General features: G+C 36.0%; 2 protein-coding genes and 2 long non-coding RNA genes across 4 annotated transcripts in view; all 4 read right to left on the reverse strand.

The window, feature by feature from the left end:
• Nucleotides 1–10,771, reverse strand: part of LOC127854094 (mucin-5AC-like) — a 52,650-nt gene extending 41,879 nt beyond the window's left edge. Inside the window, exon 1 of the mRNA XM_052389084.1 lies at nucleotides 10,673–10,771. The gene's annotated coding sequence lies outside the window, so the exon portion shown is untranslated. The remainder of the gene's footprint in view (nucleotides 1–10,672) is intronic.
• A 5,202-nt stretch (nucleotides 10,772–15,973) lies between these two features.
• On the reverse strand, nucleotides 15,974–17,443 carry LOC127854282 (uncharacterized). Its single transcript, XR_008037011.1, has 3 exons — nucleotides 17,193–17,443; nucleotides 16,660–16,707; nucleotides 15,974–16,358 (listed from the first exon to the last, which is right to left on the reverse strand). It is a non-coding gene; the product is annotated as an uncharacterized LOC127854282 (long non-coding RNA).
• A 176-nt stretch (nucleotides 17,444–17,619) lies between these two features.
• Nucleotides 17,620–18,642, reverse strand: LOC127853908 (integumentary mucin C.1-like; the record flags this gene model as incomplete). The annotated part of the gene is made up of 1 exon (XM_052388710.1): nucleotides 17,620–18,642. A coding segment is annotated over exon 1 (1,023 nt), but the record flags the coding sequence as incomplete, so codon positions are not given.
• A 1,682-nt stretch (nucleotides 18,643–20,324) lies between these two features.
• LOC127853303 (uncharacterized) lies at nucleotides 20,325–21,840 on the reverse strand. Its single transcript, XR_008036558.1, has 3 exons — nucleotides 21,820–21,840; nucleotides 20,742–20,945; nucleotides 20,325–20,462 (listed from the first exon to the last, which is right to left on the reverse strand). It is a non-coding gene; the product is annotated as an uncharacterized LOC127853303 (long non-coding RNA).
• Between the last annotated feature and the right edge of the window lie 1,210 nt (nucleotides 21,841–23,050).

A 23,050-nucleotide genomic window follows, 5' to 3' on the forward strand; every position in this document is an offset into this window, starting at 1 on the left:
GCAGAGCCCTAGCCTAGTACTGGTAAAACCCAGGAAGCATAATTAAGTGAATCTTTGCCTTAATGTAAGTTAAATACACAGGCAAAAACACCTTCCAAAGAACACATCAAGATGTAAGTACATGTAGGATAATGGGGGGTGCATATTTCCCATTAAGATGGTACTTAGATGATCAAAGCAGATAAGATCATATTTCTGTGAAAAATGTATAGAAACTTAGATCAGCAAGTGTAATATCTGACTACGTAACAGTTATTATCTCTCGAATCTATGACTATACTTCATAATGGTAACTTGTTTTTATAAATAAAAAATAATGTACATGAATAAATTTGCAGATATGAGCCAACAGCAAAAAGCAGCTGCTCTTTTAAGGCAGGCAGCAGATTTGTTGAATGTCAACACATGTTACAGGAGTACACAATGCCAGCACCTGCACCAGAAACCTCTGACAGTAGCACTAGTGCTGCAAAGGCAATTATTGCACCCGACAGTACAAGAAGGAGGCATGGACATGCAAATACAGGAACTTTGGCAGTGTCAGCACTGGACTATTACACCCAGGTGTAATCGGGTAGGCATCACTAAAGAGGCCTGTGCTAGATATTTTTGAACTACAGTCTATACCGCACTAATTCTTTTTAATGTAAAGATTTCTATTATTTCATAATATTCATGCATATACATCTTATTTTACTGTGCAAACTTAAAGAAGTCATGTATTATTGAATACTTCCTAATTATTGTTTACAAGACCTTCCTGTACTTTCAATTTCTTCTTGAAACTCCCAACATAATTGATGATTAGGAAAAACGCTTTTAGCAGCTAACTCTTAAAAAGATTATGGAGTGAGTTCCATAGTTTAGGATATTTCAAACACTTTTGAATTTAAAAAAAAATTCCCAAGTATACCCGTCTTTTTTCCAATTGGGCAAAGACATCGCTGCAATACATAAAATAAGATTCCACAACACGGCACTTATAAGTACTGTATGCAAATTAACATATGTATCAAGTTGAGTCAGGTTCAAACTGCACAGGTTATACCGGTAACTCTGCTGGTATCAGTTATAGAATTAAAATGTTGTTTTGCCCTTAACTCAAAGGTAAATAACTATAATAAGTTATCAGTTATACAATTGCATATACTTAACGTTTCTTAATAAGGCCTAAGCTATTGCATAAATCAAGCTAAATATTAAATGAGTTCAACCTTAAAAAGACAAATGTGTTGCATTCACTTTGCTATTGTAAATGCAGGTTCCTGGTTTCAACTTATGGCCACCTGTTGAAGGAGCTAGACGTTACCAGGGAGAGACACCATCACAAAGGTGAATCAGATAAACTGGAGCTACAAGCAGCTTAATAAAAACCTTCAGGGACCAGTCTAGATGTTCTGATAATGATAATATAGTGTGTTATGTGTTTTATTTTTAAGAATTTTGGCTACTCTGTATCCAATATCTAAAGTCGTATTTTATTAAGATTAAGAAAATAATAAGGCCAATCTTAATAAGAAAACTTCTGCTAGTTGGAACATATTGAACTGTTTATTCAATCATGTAGCAATTTGTTGTTTGCGATTTGAGCATTTAGCATGCTTAAGCTCAACATAAAATTAAAGAAATTGATTTATTTCACATTATTTTACTTATCTTGCAATGATTTTACAAGCATCTTTTTCACACATCTTGTAGATTGGTAAGCAGATATGTTCTTGCTAGATTTCAATGGTGTAATTTTTGATTAAAAATGTCTTGCCTTTCTATTGTGTTGTGCTGACATTTGCTATAATTTGTTTGCAGTGAACAGCCTAGGTTAAGGTTCATGTAGAGGCTTCAATTTGAAAAATGTGGGACCCCTAGCATTGAACTCAAATTTGACTAAAGGAAGAGTGCCACACTGAAAATGTATACATATATGCTTTAAAGGATGTTTTTCCTTCAAACTGCTACACATTTTGTACATCAACGTATCATAACATCCACAAAATCAATCAAAATACAATGCGATTTTAACAATAAAATATACATTATTTTCAAAAATCTGAATCATGTTTATTCCACGTATTTCGGCGGAATATTATATAACTAGTGATTAATATCGACATTGACGAGGGCAAGTTACGCTTCAATAGTAAAACAAGTTTACATATCTATAAATATCAAAACTCGAACACATGTCATTTCATCACCATGGGGCAGCCATTTTTAAATTAATAAAATAGACAGAAGCGTGCTCAAAACTCACTCATCGCCTAATTGACATATCAAACGGTTGACGATGACAAATGTATTGTATTGTAATCTTTCCGTTGATGTTTGCAAACTGCACGACCAGACCTCATAAACACTCAAAAGAATAACTATGTAAGAAGCATTTCACCAATGTTTACAATCGTTGTCGAATCACATTACTTATATTATTGCGCATAAAATAGTACGCTTACAGACTGACAGAACGATCGATACGTAACTCCGTTCAATTCATCACGGTATACTATTATAATGATCATATATAATAATACATCGCTTTAACAATCTAAAAGTAGAAATAATTCTTTTAAACGGAGTTTTTAATAACGAAAGTGAAAACAACGGAAGTTGGATGGATATTCTGTGAGATGCACTTCGGCTCCAGAAAAACAATACAAATAAACTAAAAAAGACGTGTGGGGGACACTTTTCAGCTGGAAAATATTTGAAATAGGGTAAGTGATGATATCTCTACGTGGTCATTTCTGTTATTAAGTGCGATCTCTTGCTGATTAATGTTAATAGTTGTTTTACTAGTTGCCACCCAACTGTCAAAATAAGATATGTGTTTTATCAGGTGTGTGTATACAAATACCCGGTATTCTCACCACTGCACGTGGTTTCGACCGATTTGTTTTGCACGTTTTTCTACGGAGAACAGCGATGGCCACGCTTTCAAAATGTGTAGAAGGAATCGAAATATAAAATCAATCGGTTTGCCAATTTCTTTATATTCCTTTACAATTTTATATGTCGTCTGTAATCTATTTCAATTTGAGATGGTTTAAAAATTTGCAATTTGGTTGAGAGGTAAATAACAAAATTGTTAAGCCTTTGAAATAGAATTGCGACTCTTATTATCCACCATACCTGGATTTTTAAAAAGTAGTTACGTTTTATTTATTTTTAGAACTTTGTTTAGGAAATTTATCCAAAAAGGCAGTTGAATAAAAACTCATTTGTTGTGATATGACAATAATTTTCTGTGAAATGTGCTAACTTGACCTTGTATATGTATATAGCTTTGTATTTATTCAACTTAAGGAAGTGCATATCCTTCCTAACTTTAGATTGAGATTTTGTAAATTAGTGTAAAAATGTATTGGTTTTAAACCAAAATATGAATAAAGCACACAAATATTGAATGTCAAAAATGTATTTGTGTTATTCTATCCGTCTTAAGCTTTAAAATGATATATAGTTTGACCATATTGTACCACATTGAATGAAGAAAAACCAAAGCGAAGTATTAATGAATTTTATCCCACCATGAACCTTAAGTAGACCTGTTACATGTTTTAAATCAAATTGAGCCGCGTTCTGGGAAATTGGCTTTATGCATGTGTGTGAAGTGGCGTCCCAGATTAGCTTATGTGGTCCACACATGCTTATCTGGGACAATACTTTCGGCCTAGACTGTATTTTCTTTTTCAAAATACTTTCTTAGAACGAAAAATCTCATAAAACCAGAAAGTGTTTTCCCTGATTAGCCTGTTCGGACTGTACAAGTTAATATGCGACAACACTTTAGGAACATGTATTAAACCCCATTTTCCCAGAGCAAGGGTCAATTGTATTTATTTTCTTTCAATATTCACGTGCCCTTTATTTTAGGATCATACAGATTCTAAATGCCTATGTATTGTAAGCTGAATATTCAGTTATAACCAAAAAGTGTAATAAGATCTTTGTTAGACAGGACCCTGAATTCTAGCATTTAACGAGGTTATGTGCTTTTCCACACTAATTCTATGTCTTTTATAGGTAAAAGGTGAACACTAGCAACAATATAATTGGTACCAAATTTTTTTCCATATGTAATACGTCTTTTACATGAAATTAACATGTGTAAAAAAAAGATTGGCAAACAAAATGACGGGTATTAATTTCTTTGAGATTTTATGCATTTATTTTACACAAATTATAAAACCATGATGCAATATATGTAATTAACAAATATAATTCTGTTTATTTTTGTTCATCCAGGCATTTACATATAACCAGACAGTAGTGCAATCTCACAGGTATATGTAGATTTTTAACTTATATTGCACCAGTGTATAGACTGTTTTGAAAACAATTGTATGATCCTGTTAAAGTTGCATATGTCTAGTCATAATCAGTATGTGTGGGATACACTAGCAACAGGACCAGAGTGATCATTTTGTTTTTGTGATCATGATGTTTATGTAATATGTGTTTCATAAAAATAGTATTTACCCGGTAACCAGTATGCCATGTAATACATATATTTCCTAATACAATTGTAAAGAAAGGTTATTCAGTATTTAGATTATGTTGACACGCTATTTCATCATGGATGGCTTCATCCACAGGCATTAAAATACACACAGCAACAACATAATTGAGCCACGGTCTGGGGAAATGGGTCTTAATGCATGTGTGTCAAGTTTTAATCAGGACAAATCAGTGATGAAATTTTACCTAAATGGAATTGTTTGATAAAAAAATCTCTGGCGGAAATTGTTGTCCCTAATAAGCCTGTGCTGACGGTACAGGCTAATATATGAAAACATTTTGAGCACATGCATTGAGTTCAATTTTCCCAGAGCCAGACTCAAATGTTAAAGCAATTCACTATTAAAAAATATATCCAATGAAGAGCAGCAAAAGTGGTTTGCAATTTATTGAAAATCTCATAATTCTTCAAATAAAAAAGAGTTATTCATTATGTACAACAAGATGCAACCATCTTTCCAAAACAACAACACAATTGGCATTTCTTGTAAACTTTAAAAGGCTATTCACACTATATGATAAATTAAACTGGTATTTATTATAAACAATACCATACTAAAGAAGCACATACAGTTCTCACAATTCTATGCATAGCAATTCATATTGATTTCAACAACAACTACAATAAACAACATTTCCATTTGCATCTATTAAAAGGTACCAGTATTTTAAATGCTATTTCAAAACACATCATTGAAACAAACTGTTGACTTTTGAAGAGGCACTGTCGTATAAAGATCTTTCTTAAAATGAACGTTTTTTAGTCATCAAGATAGAAAATTACAGTACCCATTCGACTCCTTAAAAAAAATCGGTACATACAAAATTAACACAAACTCATACTGATGTAACAACCGGTGACATGCAGTCTGATTTCTGGCTATATGCTGAAACACCCTTTATACAGTGTGAAAATTACAAAAAAATATTATTTTATCTAAGACATATCTGGCTGAACAAAAGCTTTTTACAACAAAAAACATATTCCACCAGGTAAATATCAACAATTATATTTTAAGTTATTTCTTAGAAAAGGTTGTTGCTGTTTTTTTACAAAATCATTACTTCAAGTGTAAAAAAATCTTGTATAATCTATAAAAAATTCATTTTAAAACCATTTTTCACATTTCTTGAATCATTAACAATAGTTTTCTAATAGACGTTCATTCATGTATTTACATGATTGTTAGTATATACATTTAGGAAATAATAACAGTACATAATGATGTTATTTATTATGTCTTTTGCTTGTTCTAATCGAGCAATAATTTAAAAGCAGACGAGAAGTTTTTTCCACCAAACCCGTGATTAGTCATGATGCGGTAAATCTGACGAGAAAGAGACCGATATATGGTGTCGGTCAATTCACTGCCATCACTGTGTTTTGAGCAATACCCAGGTCCTACAATGTTGAACATTAATGTTTATGAGCCTTGTCGTGCGAATGGATCTTAGAATCTAACTTCAACAGATGCGACCTGAAAAACTGCCGACCAGCCTGTGCATCTGCCTACCTGTCTGCCTTGAAGTTTCGTGGTCTCATAAGGGGACATTATGACTCTTAGAGTGATATCAGAGTGTACGGATGGCAGAGGAATATCTGCAGCACCGCGCTGATATGTCCTAAGACCCATTTTTGCATTAGCTTCTGAAGGTAATTTCTCCTTTAGACATTTTTTGTGATCAAAATCTCAAAGATAACAAGCTGGAATATATTGTTTATAACTTGAAATGTGGTAGAATTAACTATTAAAGGGAAAATAAACCAAAAAAAACTACAAGAAAATTTAAAATCAGATGCACTAATAGTAGAGGAATCGTTCGTAAAATGATTGAGGGCTAGTCTATAGATGCATTTTAACATTGTTTTCACAAGAATAGCTGGATGCGGATGTTCTGATATTGCAGTGGTATATTGAATGCTTACTTAGGTGATCCGCACTCGATGCCGTCATGACAAAACCACATAAACTTTAAAAACAAACACACAAACAAGATATGCACTCACCTTGGTCATAAAGGTTGTCCTGAATCAACTATTGGGGTGATTGCTTGATGGAGCCCCCTACACGACACCAGGGCCTTGGTTTAACATTTTAGAAGATATGCATCGCCCTGAACGCATGTTTAGAACCATAGCAAGCAACATTGGACACAGTCGGACCTGCAATAGCACAGCATACATATGGATGTTTGTTGGCATTCACACTTACGCAAGAACATAACGTATTTACTCATCTCTTCAAAGTCGTGTATTCATGTTTTAAGGGACAAAGAAACAATACTTGACTGATTAATTTACTTTTCACTGTTGTCAGGTCTTTCAATACACAATAAACTGTACGCTGACGTTTCTTAAGCTAGTTACAAAAGAGTCACGTTAACCTTTTAAGTTCATGTTAAAGCGTAAATAAATCACAAAAAGCAGAACTTACCTGGGCATCATTTTTCTCAAAGCGTTGCATTATCTTTCTCAAAGCGTTTACACGAGGAATAAGGCGTCGATAGTGGGAATCCAAGCAAAACAATAGGCATTATGTCGACGGGCAAGTTTTATACCCTGTCACGATTTTTACGAAGGATTCCAGAAATAGTCGATGTATCACGGTTGATACCGGAGATTTTGATTTTGATGTTAAGAGTGATCTCCCGGCAATAGTAATTAACGCTGCAATTTGCGCTGGAATTAGGTTTTTTAATACTGGTTCCCCTTTGGGAGTGTGAACTATTTATAATGGCGGTGTATGCAAAACCGATGGCTAATTCTTAATCAAAGACGCAATAGCAGTCGACTTAAGAAGTAATATAGATCCACAAAGATATTAACAGCTTGTTAAATTTAGTAGCAAAAAACGCAAATGCACATAGTTAAACAAAGAACGGTGTTAGAATAAGCATAAATACAAATTCCAAAAGTTCAACTGCTGTTGTCAATAACACACACAAAGTAAATATATATATGAAGTAATTATAAACTTTTCAACATGCGACATTGCGATGAAATGTTTGCATAGCAAATGTAACTAGGCACAATGCAAAGACTATGTTTCAGAAAGCATATGACAGAAGTTAAAATGAGAATGTCATTAAACATCATGCATTGACTGGCGAAATTCCCTTCCATATCCAACATTTTCTTATCTGTCATATTTATGTATAAACGTAATTTGTATTACCTGTATTCTGACAAATGGAGGGGGACTTCCAAGCGCCATCTTTGCAAGTGATTTCAAAGTGATCTGCATATATGTGTTGGTTAGCCAGGAACGCCCTAAAGCCAGGTTGACAGTAGACAAGCGCGTGATCGGGACTGGACAGAATCTTTGTGTGTTTTATATTGGGTCCGATGGTTTCCCAGTGTTTGGGAACATTGAGATTGAAGCAACCTGAACGTTTATTTGTACAATTGAAACATTAATATCATCAGATGGGCAGATACATTTAAAATATGTTAAAGAAAATGTTCATATTAAACTTTTGAATTTAATTAACTCGTTTTTATCAAAAGGATATGCTGCTGATGTACTTAAAAACACGTTCTTTATGGTTGTCGTAGTTGGATTATTTGATCTCGTTGACGGTTCAGTTGTCGTCGTAGTTGGATGAGTTGCCTCGTGGTTGGTTCAGTTGTTGTCCTATTTGGATGATCTGCTCTCGTCGTCGGTAAAGGTGGTGTCGAAGTTGGATGAGTTGCTCTCGTCGTCGGTTCAGTCTTTTACGTAGCTTGATGAGTTGCTTTCATCGTTGGTTCTGTAGCTGTCGTAGTTAGATGAGATGTTCCCGTCGTCGGTTCAGTCGTTGTTGTAGCTTGATGAGTTGCTCTCATCGTTGGTTCTGTTTTCGTCGTAGTTGGATGATTTGCGCGCGTCTTCGGTTCAGTTGTCGTCGTAGTTGGATGAGTTGCTTTCGCCGTCGGTTTAGTTGTTGTCGTAGTTGGATTATTTGATCTCGTCGACGGTTCAGTTGTCGTCGAAGTTGGATGAGTTGCTTCGTGTTCGGTTCAGTTGTAGTCGTTGTTGGATGATCTGCTCTCGTCGTCGGTAAAGGTGGTGTCGAAGTTGGATGAGATGTTCCCGTCGTCGGTTCAGTCATTGTCGCAGCTTGATGAGTTGCTCTCATCGTTGGTTCTGTTGTCGTCGTAGTTCGATGATTTGCGCGCGTCGTCGGTTCAGTTGTCGTCGTAGTTGGATGAGTTGCTCTCGTCGCCGGTTCAGTTGTCGTCGTAGTTGGATGAGTTGCTTGCGTCGTCGGTTTAGTTGTTGTCGTAGTTGAATGATCTGCTCTCGTCGTCGGTCAAGGTGGTGTCACAGTTGGATGAGTTGCTCCCGTCGTCGGTTCAGTCGATGTCGTAGCTTGATGAATTGCTCTCATCGTTGGTACTGTTGTCGTCGTTGTAGGATGATTTGCGCGCGTCGTAGATTCAGTTGTCGCCGCAGTTGGATCAGTTGCTTTCTTCGTCGGTTTCGCTGTTGTCGTAGTTGGATGATTTGCTCTCGTCGACGGTTCAGTTGTCATCGTAGTTGGATGAATTGGTTTCGTCGTCGGTTTAGTTGCTCTCTTCGACGTTTCAGTTGTTGCCCTCGTTGGATTAGTTGCTCTCGTTGTCGGGGCAGTTGTTGTCGAAGTTGGACGAGTGGCTCTCGTCGTCGGTTCAGTTGTTATCGTAACTGATTGAGTTGCTCTCGCTGTCGGTTCAGTTGTTGTCGAAGTTGGATGAGTTGAATAGGTCTTTGTTTGAGTCGTAGGCGTTGTTGGTTGAGTTGCTGTCGTCGGTGGAGTTGTATTTAACGTTGTTTGAGTACTGGTCGTCGTTGGGTGAGTTGTTGGTGTAGTTTTTAATGTACATAATTCTTTTGGTGATCCCATTGTAGTTTTACCGAAATGAATAGGTAAATTAATTACTTTTGACTTTATTAAACAAAAAATTTACCTATAACCTATATAGCTTTAATCAATTAATTAACACGAAGTATTTTATTTTTTGACGAATTTTGATAAAATCAGTCAGTCATTCAGTCAGTCAGTCAGTCAGTCAATAAGTAAGTCAACTTACCAAGAAAATTGCTTCGGCCTGTTGATAAGCTCCATAAGCGGTTTCCCCGGCATATAATGTCCGAATTATCAGCCCATGTATAACCAGGATTGCACATTAAGGTTGCGACAGACCCGAGGGTGGTTGCATTAAATGTGTAATGACCATTTGCTTCTACATGTGGCGGACCGCAGTCTGTTAAAGGTAATAATATAACTGTTTTCAATTATGTTAGTAAACAAAGCAATCATTTTATCATCCCAGGGAACATGATAAAATATTAATATTAGAAAAATGTAAACATATAGAAAATGGATGGGGCGGGAGTATTTGTAAAATGTAAAGCAATGAATGACAAAACTATTTTAGTACTTATGATCATGGATTAAAACAAGTGTGATAAACTCCGATGTACCTATTAGTGAACAATTTGTTAATGCCTCCCAGGAACGATTTGTACATACAACTTGGAAATGATCAGTGTAATTGTTTCCTGACCATGCATAAAATCCCGGCTCACAGTACAGATTAATCTTTAATGTGCCTTGCGAATAGTTGAATGGGTGTACATGCTGCCAGATTGTATTATTAGCTTGACTCTTAGGTTTCGGACATCCCTCTGCAATAACAACAAATGCATATATGCATTTTTGTAATATCTTTTGTGGCATAACAAAAGGTGACATTTAACATGTCATAGTAAGTCTGCTCGTAAATTACGATGGAAATTAAACCATTAGACATGAAGTGCAATACCGTTTTGTTTTGTAGACGAATATTGTTTTGTGTTTGTTAAGGGATAATATTTAATAAATTGGATAAGGAAAAATTGTTGTTAACTAATGAGTATGATCGCAAACACGATCACTCAATGATCTTATTTATTTTGAAACTGCAGCACGTTTTCTCATTTTTATACAGGTATGTGCAAAAATTAAGCATTACTTATTAACGTTAAAATATTTAGCAACCATCAGTCAAGTGGTATTAACATATCCTTATGCAAACCATCTTATAGTTGTAATGCTCCGTGGTCACCTTTCCAAAAAAGTTTCGTTGATATAGAAATATGTCAACATGACAATTCATTCACAAATTATATTTCAATAACAAAGGGTCATTTACCGATTAGGCTGCAAACGTAATTGACCCTCCAATGCCCGTTTATGCAATTGATTGGAAAATGATCTGAATACTGTCGAGCTGTAGGAATGAACACTTTATAACCAGACAAACAGGTGACCGTCGTGACTGTTGACATTCTTGGATTTAACGAAGATTTGATGCTTTGAATATTGGGTCCGATTGTATCCCAGGTTGTTTGATTATTGAGGTCCGGATTACCTGTTATCCGAGTATTTCCTTTTCACATATTGTAGCGATTTCTTTGTGTTCTTGTTATATTCGTTTATGAAATAAGTTACTGATATTACATAGACTTCAGGATGCCAAACAATACCTTTGGTATTTTCCTCAACACAGTACATGTGAGCGATAAACTTATTGTCAATTTTGGAACGAAATTGCAATAATATTTTGAATATTTACATCTTTTTGGTATGTAGTTTTTACATTTTATCATGTAGTTGATATTATTTTCCTCTAATAAACAATACAATAGTCGGAGATTGCAATGAAATTAAAACGAATTTATTACGATTCTACTTTGAATTGTTTTGCTATGAAGTTAAAGCTCACTTACGCTTATGCATGCATGTTTCTTTTTTTTATCATTTCTGTGCTACAATGTAAGTGTTGAATGATTTTCGACCTGTTTAAGCCGCAACGAGCGTTATTATTTACCTTTCTTAGGCTGTTATCGCGAATAAATAATTGTGTTGTATTGAGTCGTTTTAGTATTATACTGTTTTTAAATATGTTTGTAACACTTTTAGTATTTATTACTGGCTGAGCTGACTATACGGTTAAATATGCTGTACAACTGATTTAAGCCACCGAAGCTTTGCGTTGACAGTTTAAATGGCAACACAGTGAATATTCAGCATCACCAGCAGGACTGAAACCTTATTTCATGATGCGGTCATTTATATTAGGCAATGGGCACATAGATTAACAACGATGCATAAACAAATGAACTACATAAGGCACATACGTACACAAGAAACACACACACGACCACAACTGGGGCCACTGCTTTGAAACGGTCTTTGCAAAGCATTTGTGTAAAATGCGGTTTTAAGGAGCTCAAATCCTGACAATTACCTGGCGCGGCATTATTCATAAAATATTTACGATTACACATTATTAACCTCATATCATCCGGTTTCCAATTAAATACATATAAATATATTTCATTTTAATTGAATATGCATTTGCCAACTGAATGGTTTAATATTGACTAGAGCAACATGAACGCAACTTTCTGAGGCACGATAAAATGAAACCGAAAACGAGGATTAACTACTCTTATTTAAAAGATTAAGAGACTTAGCATCATATTGTTTAATATTCAGATCATGGTCCCGCAATTCGAGAGGAAGCTTCTATCAGGTTGTTAAAGACTTAATTACAAATATTTTTGTGTATATCTTCAAGCACATAAAATAGTACGAATTAAAATGTTGAAATTAATAAATTGCTTATTCCATTTATCATTTATATATAACGATTTTGCAAGAAACACTACACCCACACTAAAAAAAACAAGATATATTAAACCAGAATTAGCCGAACCAGACCAAGATTCCATTTAGAGTATAATGTATGTATTGTTGACGTAATACGACCCCACACTTAGCTTCAAAACCGATAGCGTCATAATTTTAAACGCATAACATTTAAAGTAACATTGTCAAAAAAATCAGAAATTATAAAAAGTGGTTTGATATATGCTCAGTACACAATTCGATACATACCTCCCTAAACGCTTATGTAAGGTATCTTCAATGCGTCGGTTCGTCGGTTTTTGGGTTTGTCGAGCGTCGTTCGTTGTGCGTCATGCTTATAACATAATTTCCTACTTACTGAATTCGTACTATTTTGAAATAAATAGGGATCGATCCTTTGGTGATGTTTCCCGTCTTCTATCGTTGTCTGTATTGTCAATTTCCCCTTTAATTACACATCTTAAATTTATGAATATGTGAGATTAAAAAATTTGCTGTTTCGTTGTTGTGTGAGCAGGTCCCTTGTTATGTATTTATACATGTATGCTTAATAAATCGTTGTATTTTAAATATTTAACATAAAAACAAATATTTAACGTTTTGTTTAAACTTAATTTACAATCTTAGTTCCGAGCTATTTAACCATTTCATTAGAGATCTGCTCAAAGCAAATTTTTGCACTTCGAGGTATGAAAGTAAACATTTAATTCATATTACACTATAAGCACTATAATAATGCGACCAAGAGGGCCAACATAAATACTCAAAATGAACAAATATTTCGCAAAAATATTTGGATAATAAAGTTTACCCATACAAAATCAGTGTTATTATAGAAAAAGCCAACATTTAAATGGTAGAAGTGGTATGTAAACATTAATTAAACGAGATACAAAATGATCGTTTTTTTTTGTGGAACAATATAATCCATTTTAATTTTCTTGCACCGATATCTATTCATACGACACAGGACAACTAAGATGGTGCATGGAAATGTGTTGAATATATTGTCCCGCAAAAAACATCTTGTTAAATCTGTGTTACCAGACAATATCTAGCGTTGAAATGTTGGCTATTGCTATATAAGGAACATTGATTTTGTATGTGTTTACTTTATTTTTCGAAATTTTGTACGAACTATTTGTCGATTTTGAATGCTTATGGGCATTAATGAAACTAATTATATATAATACTTAACAACAAGGTATTCAATAACAACAAATTATCAGAAAGGTTAAAACGTATACACTAAATAAGGGATCGATCTCAAGATTTATGGGCATTACGATGAAAAGTGATAACAAGGGCCCAGCAAACAAAACCTAACTCATAAATTAACTAAGCAAATTGATAAAGTGCACTATTAGCTTTACTTTTTTTGTCCGTACTATTATGGTTATAACCCGAATTAAATACTGTGGTGGCACAAAAATGGAAAAATTGCAAATGCCTCGGGATAAAGGAAACGCCTCGCTTTAGAGAGTAGCCTACTACCTAAATCGAAAGAAGGAAGTAATATTTTACGTTTACATTATGAAGTTGCCACAGGTGTTTTGTGTGTTGTTTTGTTCTATATACTCTATTTAATCACGATATATTATGTAATATTGCATTTTAATGGTTTATTAATGCGGTTAAGCCAAAAACGTTATTTGTCTATAATAACATCGCCGAACAAATTAGGGTTGGTGGTTCGGCCAAAGCGTGTTTCGTTTTACTTTTTATTTCGAGTTTCTACGAGTTACTCACTTACACAAGCTTTTTTTACACCTGAACACGGCTGGTCAGAGGCATTTTTTAAATTAATATGTTAACTTTAGTTGGTGAATATGAATGACTATAGCAAACCTGATCGCAAACTCAATCTAGAAGGCTAAAACTTTAAGGCGGGCACACAAAAAAGTCGGCCGGATAAATGGAAACAAACATTGTGTCAAGGTATTTCAAACAAACACTTTCAGATGTAATCATATACATATAAATAACAGAATAAACTACATCTACAGCGTCGAAGAGAATGACTTAAGAAATAAAAATTAACATTTTGTACATTTTACGAAATTTGTTTTGATAAGAGGTGTCTGACTTTCAAATGAGTACTAAATAGTTATTGTAAAAGTAGAAAACAATATGTAAATCATTGTGTAAATACCACACAAGTATTGATTACATAGTTTGAAAATAGGAACATAATCAACTATGTCCTTAAAGTATAATCTTTTTATATCGACAGGTAGAATTAAATGTGAGATTATTATTACGGTTAACCCATTTTTGGCATTATCTACTCAAAAAAGTGCATACATACTGTATTTTTAATACTGTATTTTTGAATACAGCACATTTGTTATGGTATCACAGTTGTACAGTTCGAAGGCATATATAATAACAATATATGCTGATCATAATTTCGATAAACTGCCCTAGATTTAGTCACTGGCGCATCAAAATGCTTGTTATCAAATGTTATCGATGTTTTGCTTGTTTACTTAAATATTTAGTTTCTCAGGCTCCGCCGCATTCGTGTGGAAACGTTCACGATTGTTTTAAATTACAGATTTGCTTTAAGCGCAATAAATGTATTAAAGACGATTTAAGTAAAGTGGAAGTTGCTCTGTGTGTGATTGTTCTAATGCTTACCTCATTCAGTGTATGAAATACACGAGTTATTTTATAATGCCAGAGTAAGGGCAAAGTACATGTACAGTACTCAATCAATCTAACAATCTAAATGCATATGGTAAGTTCCACTTCTAAGATATCATACCTCATAGTAGGTGCAAATCGTGAATGATTTTTTCGCATTGAATAAAATAATTTAAAAACAAAAACCGCCTCCCCTCCCCTTCATTTGATTTGAAAAACTACTTGGCCTGAAAAAACTTAACATTTGTGTTTAGCTGTATGAGCGTATGTTATTCCTGTTTTGATTAATTGCACCATGATTGTTATGGTATAATGCAGCAAGTGCATGCTTGTAGTGGGCTCATAGCTAATACATTCATAAATTTATTGTTTGATTTTTGTTATGTTACTTATTATTATTTTGATGTGACTAATGTTTGTGTCAATCAAATAAGCCACGTTTTTAACTCATATACGGTTATATTATATGCATATTTAATTTAAATCTTTTTCATATATTTTGTTCATTTAAACACAACTACCCCTGTTGATAAAAGCAAGTTCCACGTTGGCAGTTTTTGAAGTTCCACAATGGTTGCGCGCGTAAGTTCCTCTCTTGGTAAACACAATTCCCCTGTTGGTACACATTAAAGTTCCACAGATGGTACGCACATAGTGCTCCTGTTGGTATACACCGTTCCTCAGTTGGAACACATTGAAGTTCTACAGTTGGTTCGCACTAAGTACCCCTGTTGGTATACACCGTTCCCTAGTTGGCACACATTGCAATTCCACAGTTGGTACGCACAGAAATCCCCGGTTCGCATGTAAAATTTTCGTTGATTTATTACCCTTTTTATCATAATTTCCATGTCTTTCGCGTTTTGGGTTCGAAACTTGTCTGTTTTTATCGCTTTCAGCTTTCTAAAGTATCTGGAAATCGTGGTCCCCGGTTGGTAGGTTTAGAACACATTTACCCGATTTGGATGTTTTACAAGTATGTGTGTGTATGTCTGTGTGCGTGTGTGCGAATTTAGGTGTCTGTGTGAAGGTGTGTCTATAACTGTTCCATGCGCCCATAAAATTCAGACGAAATTGTCCGCCACCCACAGAGTTGTTAAGTTATTAAAAAAAATCAAGCACATTAACTCAGAAATTATGTCTTATGGTTTACCTCGAAGTCTTATGGTTTACTTCGATCGATATTTTACACATATACACATTAAAAATAGAACTAATATGCACTGCTCTGCAACGCACTGCAATTCACTTGATTTTAGGTTTTACACATTGAATAGTTTCTACAGTTTCTATCCGTCATATTTAGGTTAACACGTAATTATCATTACCTATATTCTGACAAACGGAGTGGGACTTCCAAGCGCCATGTCTGCAAGTGATTTGAAAGTGGTCTGCATAAGCGTGTTTGTTAGCCGAAAACGCTCTTAAGCCAGGTTGACAGTAGACCAGCGCGTGATCGGGACTGGGCAGAATTGTAATATGTTGAATATTGGGTCCGATAGTATCCCAGTGTTAGGGAACATTGAGGTCGATGCAACCTGAACGTGTATTTGTACAATTGAGACATTAATATCATCAGAGTGACGGACATCTTGAATTTTTAATTAATATACACACGTATATGAAGTGTATTGTCAGATAGATATAACATGAATTTATATATTCATAAGAAGCTTGTTGTATAACACATACCCAGCTACTTACGTGTCGGGCTTTATTAAAGAAATAAATGTGATTTACATGTATATGCATTAAGTTAGTACTTATATTGTGTAATGTCTTCAGTACATATTCGTATATCGGTTGAAGTACTTGTCATATATATTACGTATGCGTTACCTGAAACGCTCGTCGCGCTTATTGTCGACCTCGTTATGGTAGTAGTAGCTGGAATGGATATGGTTTCTATATTTAGGTCTAATTCATTTTTAAAGAATTCTACTGGCACGTATTTTGTATTCAACATGATCTTGACAATTTCGCTGTCGTACTTTATCAATACTAAATGTGTTATTCGTACCGTTGTACGTTGTGAAACAAAGTCGATAACATAGCAGATAACTCAGCTCGAGCTGAGTATTATTTCATCTACTCCGCCTTGCACGATGTGTTACACGGATTAACGAAGAATTTATTCGTATCATTGCGTTAAGTGTGATTTAGGTCGGGTGCATTACTGCGTTCATAATATGAAGCTGGCAAACGAGTATTTTGTACAAGGTAAGTTTAAATCAATATAAAGCCACATGTCGATAATATATTCACTTCTTCTGACATTATCCGTCACGTAATCGGATACATTATAAATTCATAGCATTACCACTAAAGTTTTGTTGTATACCACTGTATGCAATAACATATTCAATTCGTACCTAAATACCTGGCATCTGTTGGCGTTATTTAATGAGTTGTAGACGTGGTTGGTAGAAGTATTGCCATCGTCAATTCAGTTGCCGTCGTCGTCTCTTCAGTTGTAAGCGTCGTCTGGTGAGTTGTAGGCGTCGTCTGGTGAGTTGTAGGCGTCGTCTGGTGAGTTGTAGGTGTCGTCTGTTGAGTTGTAGGCGTCGTCTGGTGAGTTGTATGCGTCGTCTGGTGAGTTGTAGGCGTCGTCTGGTGAGTTGTAGGCGTCGTCTGGTGAGTTGTAAGCGTCGTCTGGTGAGTTGTAGGCGTCGTCTGGTGAGTTGTAGGCGTCATCTGGTGAGTTGTAGGCGTCGTCTGGTGAGTTGTAGGCGTCGTCTCGTGAGTTGTAGGCGTCATCTGGTGAGTTGTAGGCGTCGTCTGGTGAGTTGTAAGCGTCGTCTCTTGAGTTGTAGGCGTCGTCTGGTGAGTTGTAGGCGTCGTCTGGTGAGTTGTAGGCGTCGTCTGGTGAGTTGTAGGCGTCGTCTGGTGAGTTGTAGGCGTCGTCTGGTGAGTTGTAGGCGTCGTCTGGTGAGTTGTAGGCGTCGTCTGGCGAGTTGTAGGCGTCGTCTGTGAGTTGTAGGCGTCGTCTGGTGAGTTGTAGGCGTCGTCTGGTGAGTTGTAAGCGTCGTCTGGTGAGTTGTAGGCGTCGTCTGGTGAGTTGTAGGCGTCGTCTGGTGAGTTGTAGGCGTCGTCTGGTGAGTTGTAGGCGTCGTCTGGTGAGTTGTAGGCGTCGTCTGGTGAGTTGTAGCGTCGTCTGGTGAGTTGTAGCGTCGTCTGGTGAGTTGTAGGCGTCGTCTGTTGAGTTGTAGGCGTCGTCTGGTGAGTTGTAGGCGTCGTCTGGTGAGTTGTAGGCGTTGTCTGGTGAGTTGTAGGCGTCGTCTGGTGAGTTGTAGGCGTCGTCTGGTGAGTTGTAGGCGTCGTCTGGTGAGTTGTAGGCGTCGTCTGGTGAGTTGTAGGCGTCGTCTGGTGAGTTGTAGGCGTCGTCTGGTGAGTTATAGGCGTCGTCTGGTGAGTTGTAGGCGTCGTCTGGTGAGTTATAGGCGTCGTCTGGTGAGTTGTAGGCGTCGTCTGGTGAGTTGTAGGCGTTGTCTGGTGAGTTGTAGGCGTCGTCTGGTGAGTTGTTAGCGTCGTCTGGTGAGTTGTAGGCGTCGTCTGGTGAGTTGTTGGCGTCGTCTGGTGAGTTGTAGGCGTCGTCTGGTGAGTTGTAAGCGTCGTCTGGTGAGTTGTAGGCGTCGTCTGGTGAGTTGTAGGCGTCGTCTGGTGAGTTGTAGGCGTCGTCTGGTGAGTTGTAGGCGTCGTCTGGTGAGTTGTAGGCGTCGTCTGGTGAGTTGTAGGCGTCGTCTGGTGAGTTGTAGGCGTCGTCTGGTGAGTTGTAAGCGTCGTCTGGTAAGTTGTTGTCGACGTTGTGTGAACTGAGGGCATCGTTAAATGAGTTCCAGGCGCCGTTGGGTGCGTTGTATACATCGTCGGTTCAGTTGTTGATGTCGTTGGGTAGGTTGTAGGCGTAGTTGAATAAGATGTAGGCTTCGTTAGTTATTATGACACGTAGCACACGCCTTGGATAATACAAATATCGATTGAAACTAAAACGCATCTGCACATTAAATTGATACCTCTACAGTAATGTATGTCTGTTTTAACAAGATTCGTCAAAAAAGCAAAATGTATAGTAACACATACACTTACCTCGATGACAATTTAAATCCGGTTCATATAACACTAAAATAACAAAGATTTATAATTTAATGTTATTCTATGTTACCAATATTGATTTTAAATCACACTTTTTTAAACGTTTGTATCGGATGCTAAACACTGTCAACAAAAACACAATTTACAAAATCGAATGTCGAAGCGATTACAATAATTTTATTTCTATCGAAGCTCCTAATTATGCACGACAAAAACACAATCTGAAATACGTTTTGGAATCGTTCGATGCTTAAAAATATGTAACTGTTAAATAAAACCCCTCCAAGTCCGAATTGTTGTGCTTAAACCTAAAACATCTTGCTAGTTTTGTCATTGAAATTACGTTGCATAAGATACGTCAAAAATTGCGTAATCAATCGAACGAAGATAAAAGTACGGAAAGCTGGTTCCTCATAAATTTTAGTGAATGTCCATAAAAGAATGATAGTATGACTCAAGACCTGAGCCCATCTATAATATAGTATAAAAGTAAGATATATATTATAGACGTTAATACACGGCTGAGCTGGGTCGGGCAGTGATAATCGGCCCCAGGTCGCAACGGCCCTCGGGCCGTTATGCTCCCTGCGGGCCGATTATCACTGCCCGGCCCGGCTCAGCCGTGTATTAACCTCTAATTATACGCCTAGAAACAATTAAGCCGTATTTAATTAGTTCACAAGAAATTTATTTCAGATTCGTATTTTATTTTGCGATTAATTTGATTAAATCATTAATTAAAAGTCAGTTTTATTTGAGGTGTAAAAATGCCAAAAAACATGTTATAAACATTTGAAACACTCACTTACTCGGCCGGTCAGTCGGTTCTCGAGGAGTCTGTGCGCTGGTATGTCGGTGGGCCTGTCTGCCGGTTGGTCGGTGGGTGTTTGGGTCGGTGCGTCGGTGGGTCGGTGGATCGGTGGGTTAGTGGGTCGGTTGATCGGTGGGTTGGTCGGTCGGTTGGTTGGTGGAACGGTGGATCGGTGGGTAAGTGGATCGGTGAGTTGGTGAGTAAGTGGATCGGTGGGTATGTGAGTCGGTGCGTAGGTGTGGCGGTCTGCCGGTTGGTCGAAGGGTGTGTTGGTTGGTGGATCGTTTGATCGTTGGTTCGGTAGGTCGGTACCTCGGTGCGTCGGTGGGTAGATGTCAGTCAGTCAGTCATACAGTCAGTTAGTCAGTCAGACAATAAGTCAGTCAGTCAGTGATTTAATCATTCAGTCAATTTATCAGTCAGTCAGTATGTTGGCACCAGAGTAAGTTGTTGAGTTAAATGCAGATAATGGAATTCAACATGTTCTATGTTATTGCGCTCGTTTGCTCTAAAGTTGTGGGCTTGAACTTTATTCGAATGACGTATGAATGTCTTGTGAACTTACCAAGAAAATTGCTTCGTCCTATTGATAATCTCCATAAGCGGTTTCCCCGGCATATAATGTCCGAATTATCAGCACGTGTATAACCAGGATTGCACGTTAAAGTTGCAACAGACCAGAGAGTGGTTGCTTTAAATGTGTAATGACCATTTGCTTCTACACGTGGCGGACCGCAGTCTGTAAAAGTAAATAACATTAGTCATTTAAAGTATGTAATGACAGGAAATCATGTTTACGTATGCTAGTTCACATTATAAACGGAAATGTTAAACGTATGTTAACTGGAATTGAAACAGACCGGGTTGAGACTGTATCATAGCATACAATTGTTTTATTCATGATAAAACACGTATTGGTAATCGTTTAAATATGTATGAATGTTCAGTGATAAATTACAAAACTATTTATAAACGTATGGTATGGAATTTAAACCATAGGCAAGTAGTTCCGATTTACCTATTAGTGAACAATTTGTTAATGCCATCCAGGAACGATGTGTACATACAACTTCGAAATGATCGGTGTAATTGTTTCCTAACACTGCATAAAATCCCGGCTGACAGTACAGATTAAGCTGTAATGTGCTTTGCGAATAGTTGAATGGCTGTACATTCTGCCAGATTGTATAATTGGCTTGACTCTTTGGATCCGGACATGTTACTGCAATGCATACACATTAATATACACATAGTTGGACTACCTCGTGATTTCCTTATAGGTGACATTCTGCTTGTAATTAGGTTCGAAATAAAAGCACTACATAAAACATCAAGCACATCTTCTTTGAATGAAGATCTGTTTGTTTGCTCCAGGATAATATATATATTTATTAACAATTAAGTTTTGTATTTTCTTTGTAAGATATTACAGACATACACACATACATGAACATGTATTAGAGGGGTACATAAACTATTCTTTCCGTGCGATACAACATACATTCATATAAGCATGTTATTTACATAATATTTAAGTACAGCTATTTGAGTACAGCATACATGAAGTTATGAAACATACATTCATTTTACAATTTATACGGTTTAATATTTCTATAACTATACCAACGAATTTTCTTTTACATATTATAAGACTTTAGTTGTAGGTATGTATATCTTGTGTCTGTAATATATTACACATTCGAAAGGTAACTAGGATGATAAGCCAATTTATTGGATTAAGAAACCATATTTTATTTATGTATACTACTGAATATAATTGTAAACACAATGACTCATTTTTTCTTGTTTTATTTTAGCACAGAAGCAAATATTCTCATTTTCTTCACATATATGTCAATATTTGACAACACTGACTAAATTTTTAAATATATTACTTAGAAGTTAATGAATGTAGGCAGGTGGTGCAAACACATACTAATGTAAACTCTGTAATTTTTCAAATGCTATGAATCTGGAGCACCGTCATCATTTCATAAACAATGTTGTACTAACACAAGCAACAGATAACACCAAAATCTTAATAATATTATATTATATTAATAACTATTCAACTGAAACACTTAAGGATTATTTACCGATTAGGCTGCATACGTAATCCATCTCAGTAAGCTAAAAGTTGGAAATACAATGACCGTTGGCACTCCTTTGATATAACCGTTAATACATTGTGTTCTATTCCAGTGGAATTGTAGATAAGGCTCACGTTCGATAAATAAAGTTATTGACTGATATTTTAGACAATTAAGAAAACTGGTGAAAATAAATAATGCGAAGAAATGCGTGGTTTGTTTCACATTTACTACAATAGAAAAAGAAACAAAATATATGCACTTGCATACAAAATCCACAGATGATTAAGTGTGAGGTATATTGTTGACTTGACAATTTGCTTTATGCGGATGCGTTGGAAAAATATTTAATTTCATTTTGAAGCTAAGTACATTAAAAATACATTAAAATATTACGAATAAGTGTCAATGGTTTATTAGCATATTGTCGATATTTAAGTCATAAAATCATACCGGTAACATTATTTGTTTGATAATTGCGTAATTCTTTTTAATTCAGAAAAAAGGAGAACCGAAAATCAAAAACGTCTTCCTCGGACACAAATACAAATTTTTACATGTCACAGAGATGTTATATAATGCAAGACAACAACTGGACGTAGAAAAGATCCGGCTCATTCGTGCATTATTTTTACTACCGGTAAACCTTTCAGTTCTCACTAATTTTGCACAATACTGCCACATGTCGCAAAAACGTAACCGAACTATAGACTTAAAAGAAGACATGATAGTAAATTAGTTTCTTACATGAACAACACTGAGTTGTTTTAACCTAAACGCGATCGACCAACACCTTGGCTCTTTATTTATGTCGAAACACCAACTGTCAGTAGGTTAAGACACATACAAACGCACTAGACAATAACCACAAGTACACTACAAACAAAAAAACTCGGGTCACCGCCTTAAAGGTGTCAATATTAATGATTTCCCAACTGTGGAATTTTTTTTTTACATACATGTATATGAATTAATGAAGAATTGCTAGAGATATTCACGATTCACAATAAACTATAAACTGTTTCAATTGTGTTCAAATCGTAGATTTTTAGTATGTGGGGAAATTACAAGGCTGTGTTAGGACATTCAAAGGGTTCTATATACAGTTCATTACAAAGGCATTCGCGATAACAAACTATACTTATGAATGCGTAAGCATTAATATATGTTGTCGGATCACGAAAACAATCGTATTCTTTGCAACTTGCCTGTGGAGTATATCGATTTTAGATCAACA

This window comes from Dreissena polymorpha, chromosome 12 (genome assembly GCF_020536995.1).
Source record: "Dreissena polymorpha isolate Duluth1 chromosome 12, UMN_Dpol_1.0, whole genome shotgun sequence".
Lineage (NCBI taxonomy): Eukaryota > Metazoa > Mollusca > Bivalvia > Myida > Dreissenidae > Dreissena > Dreissena polymorpha.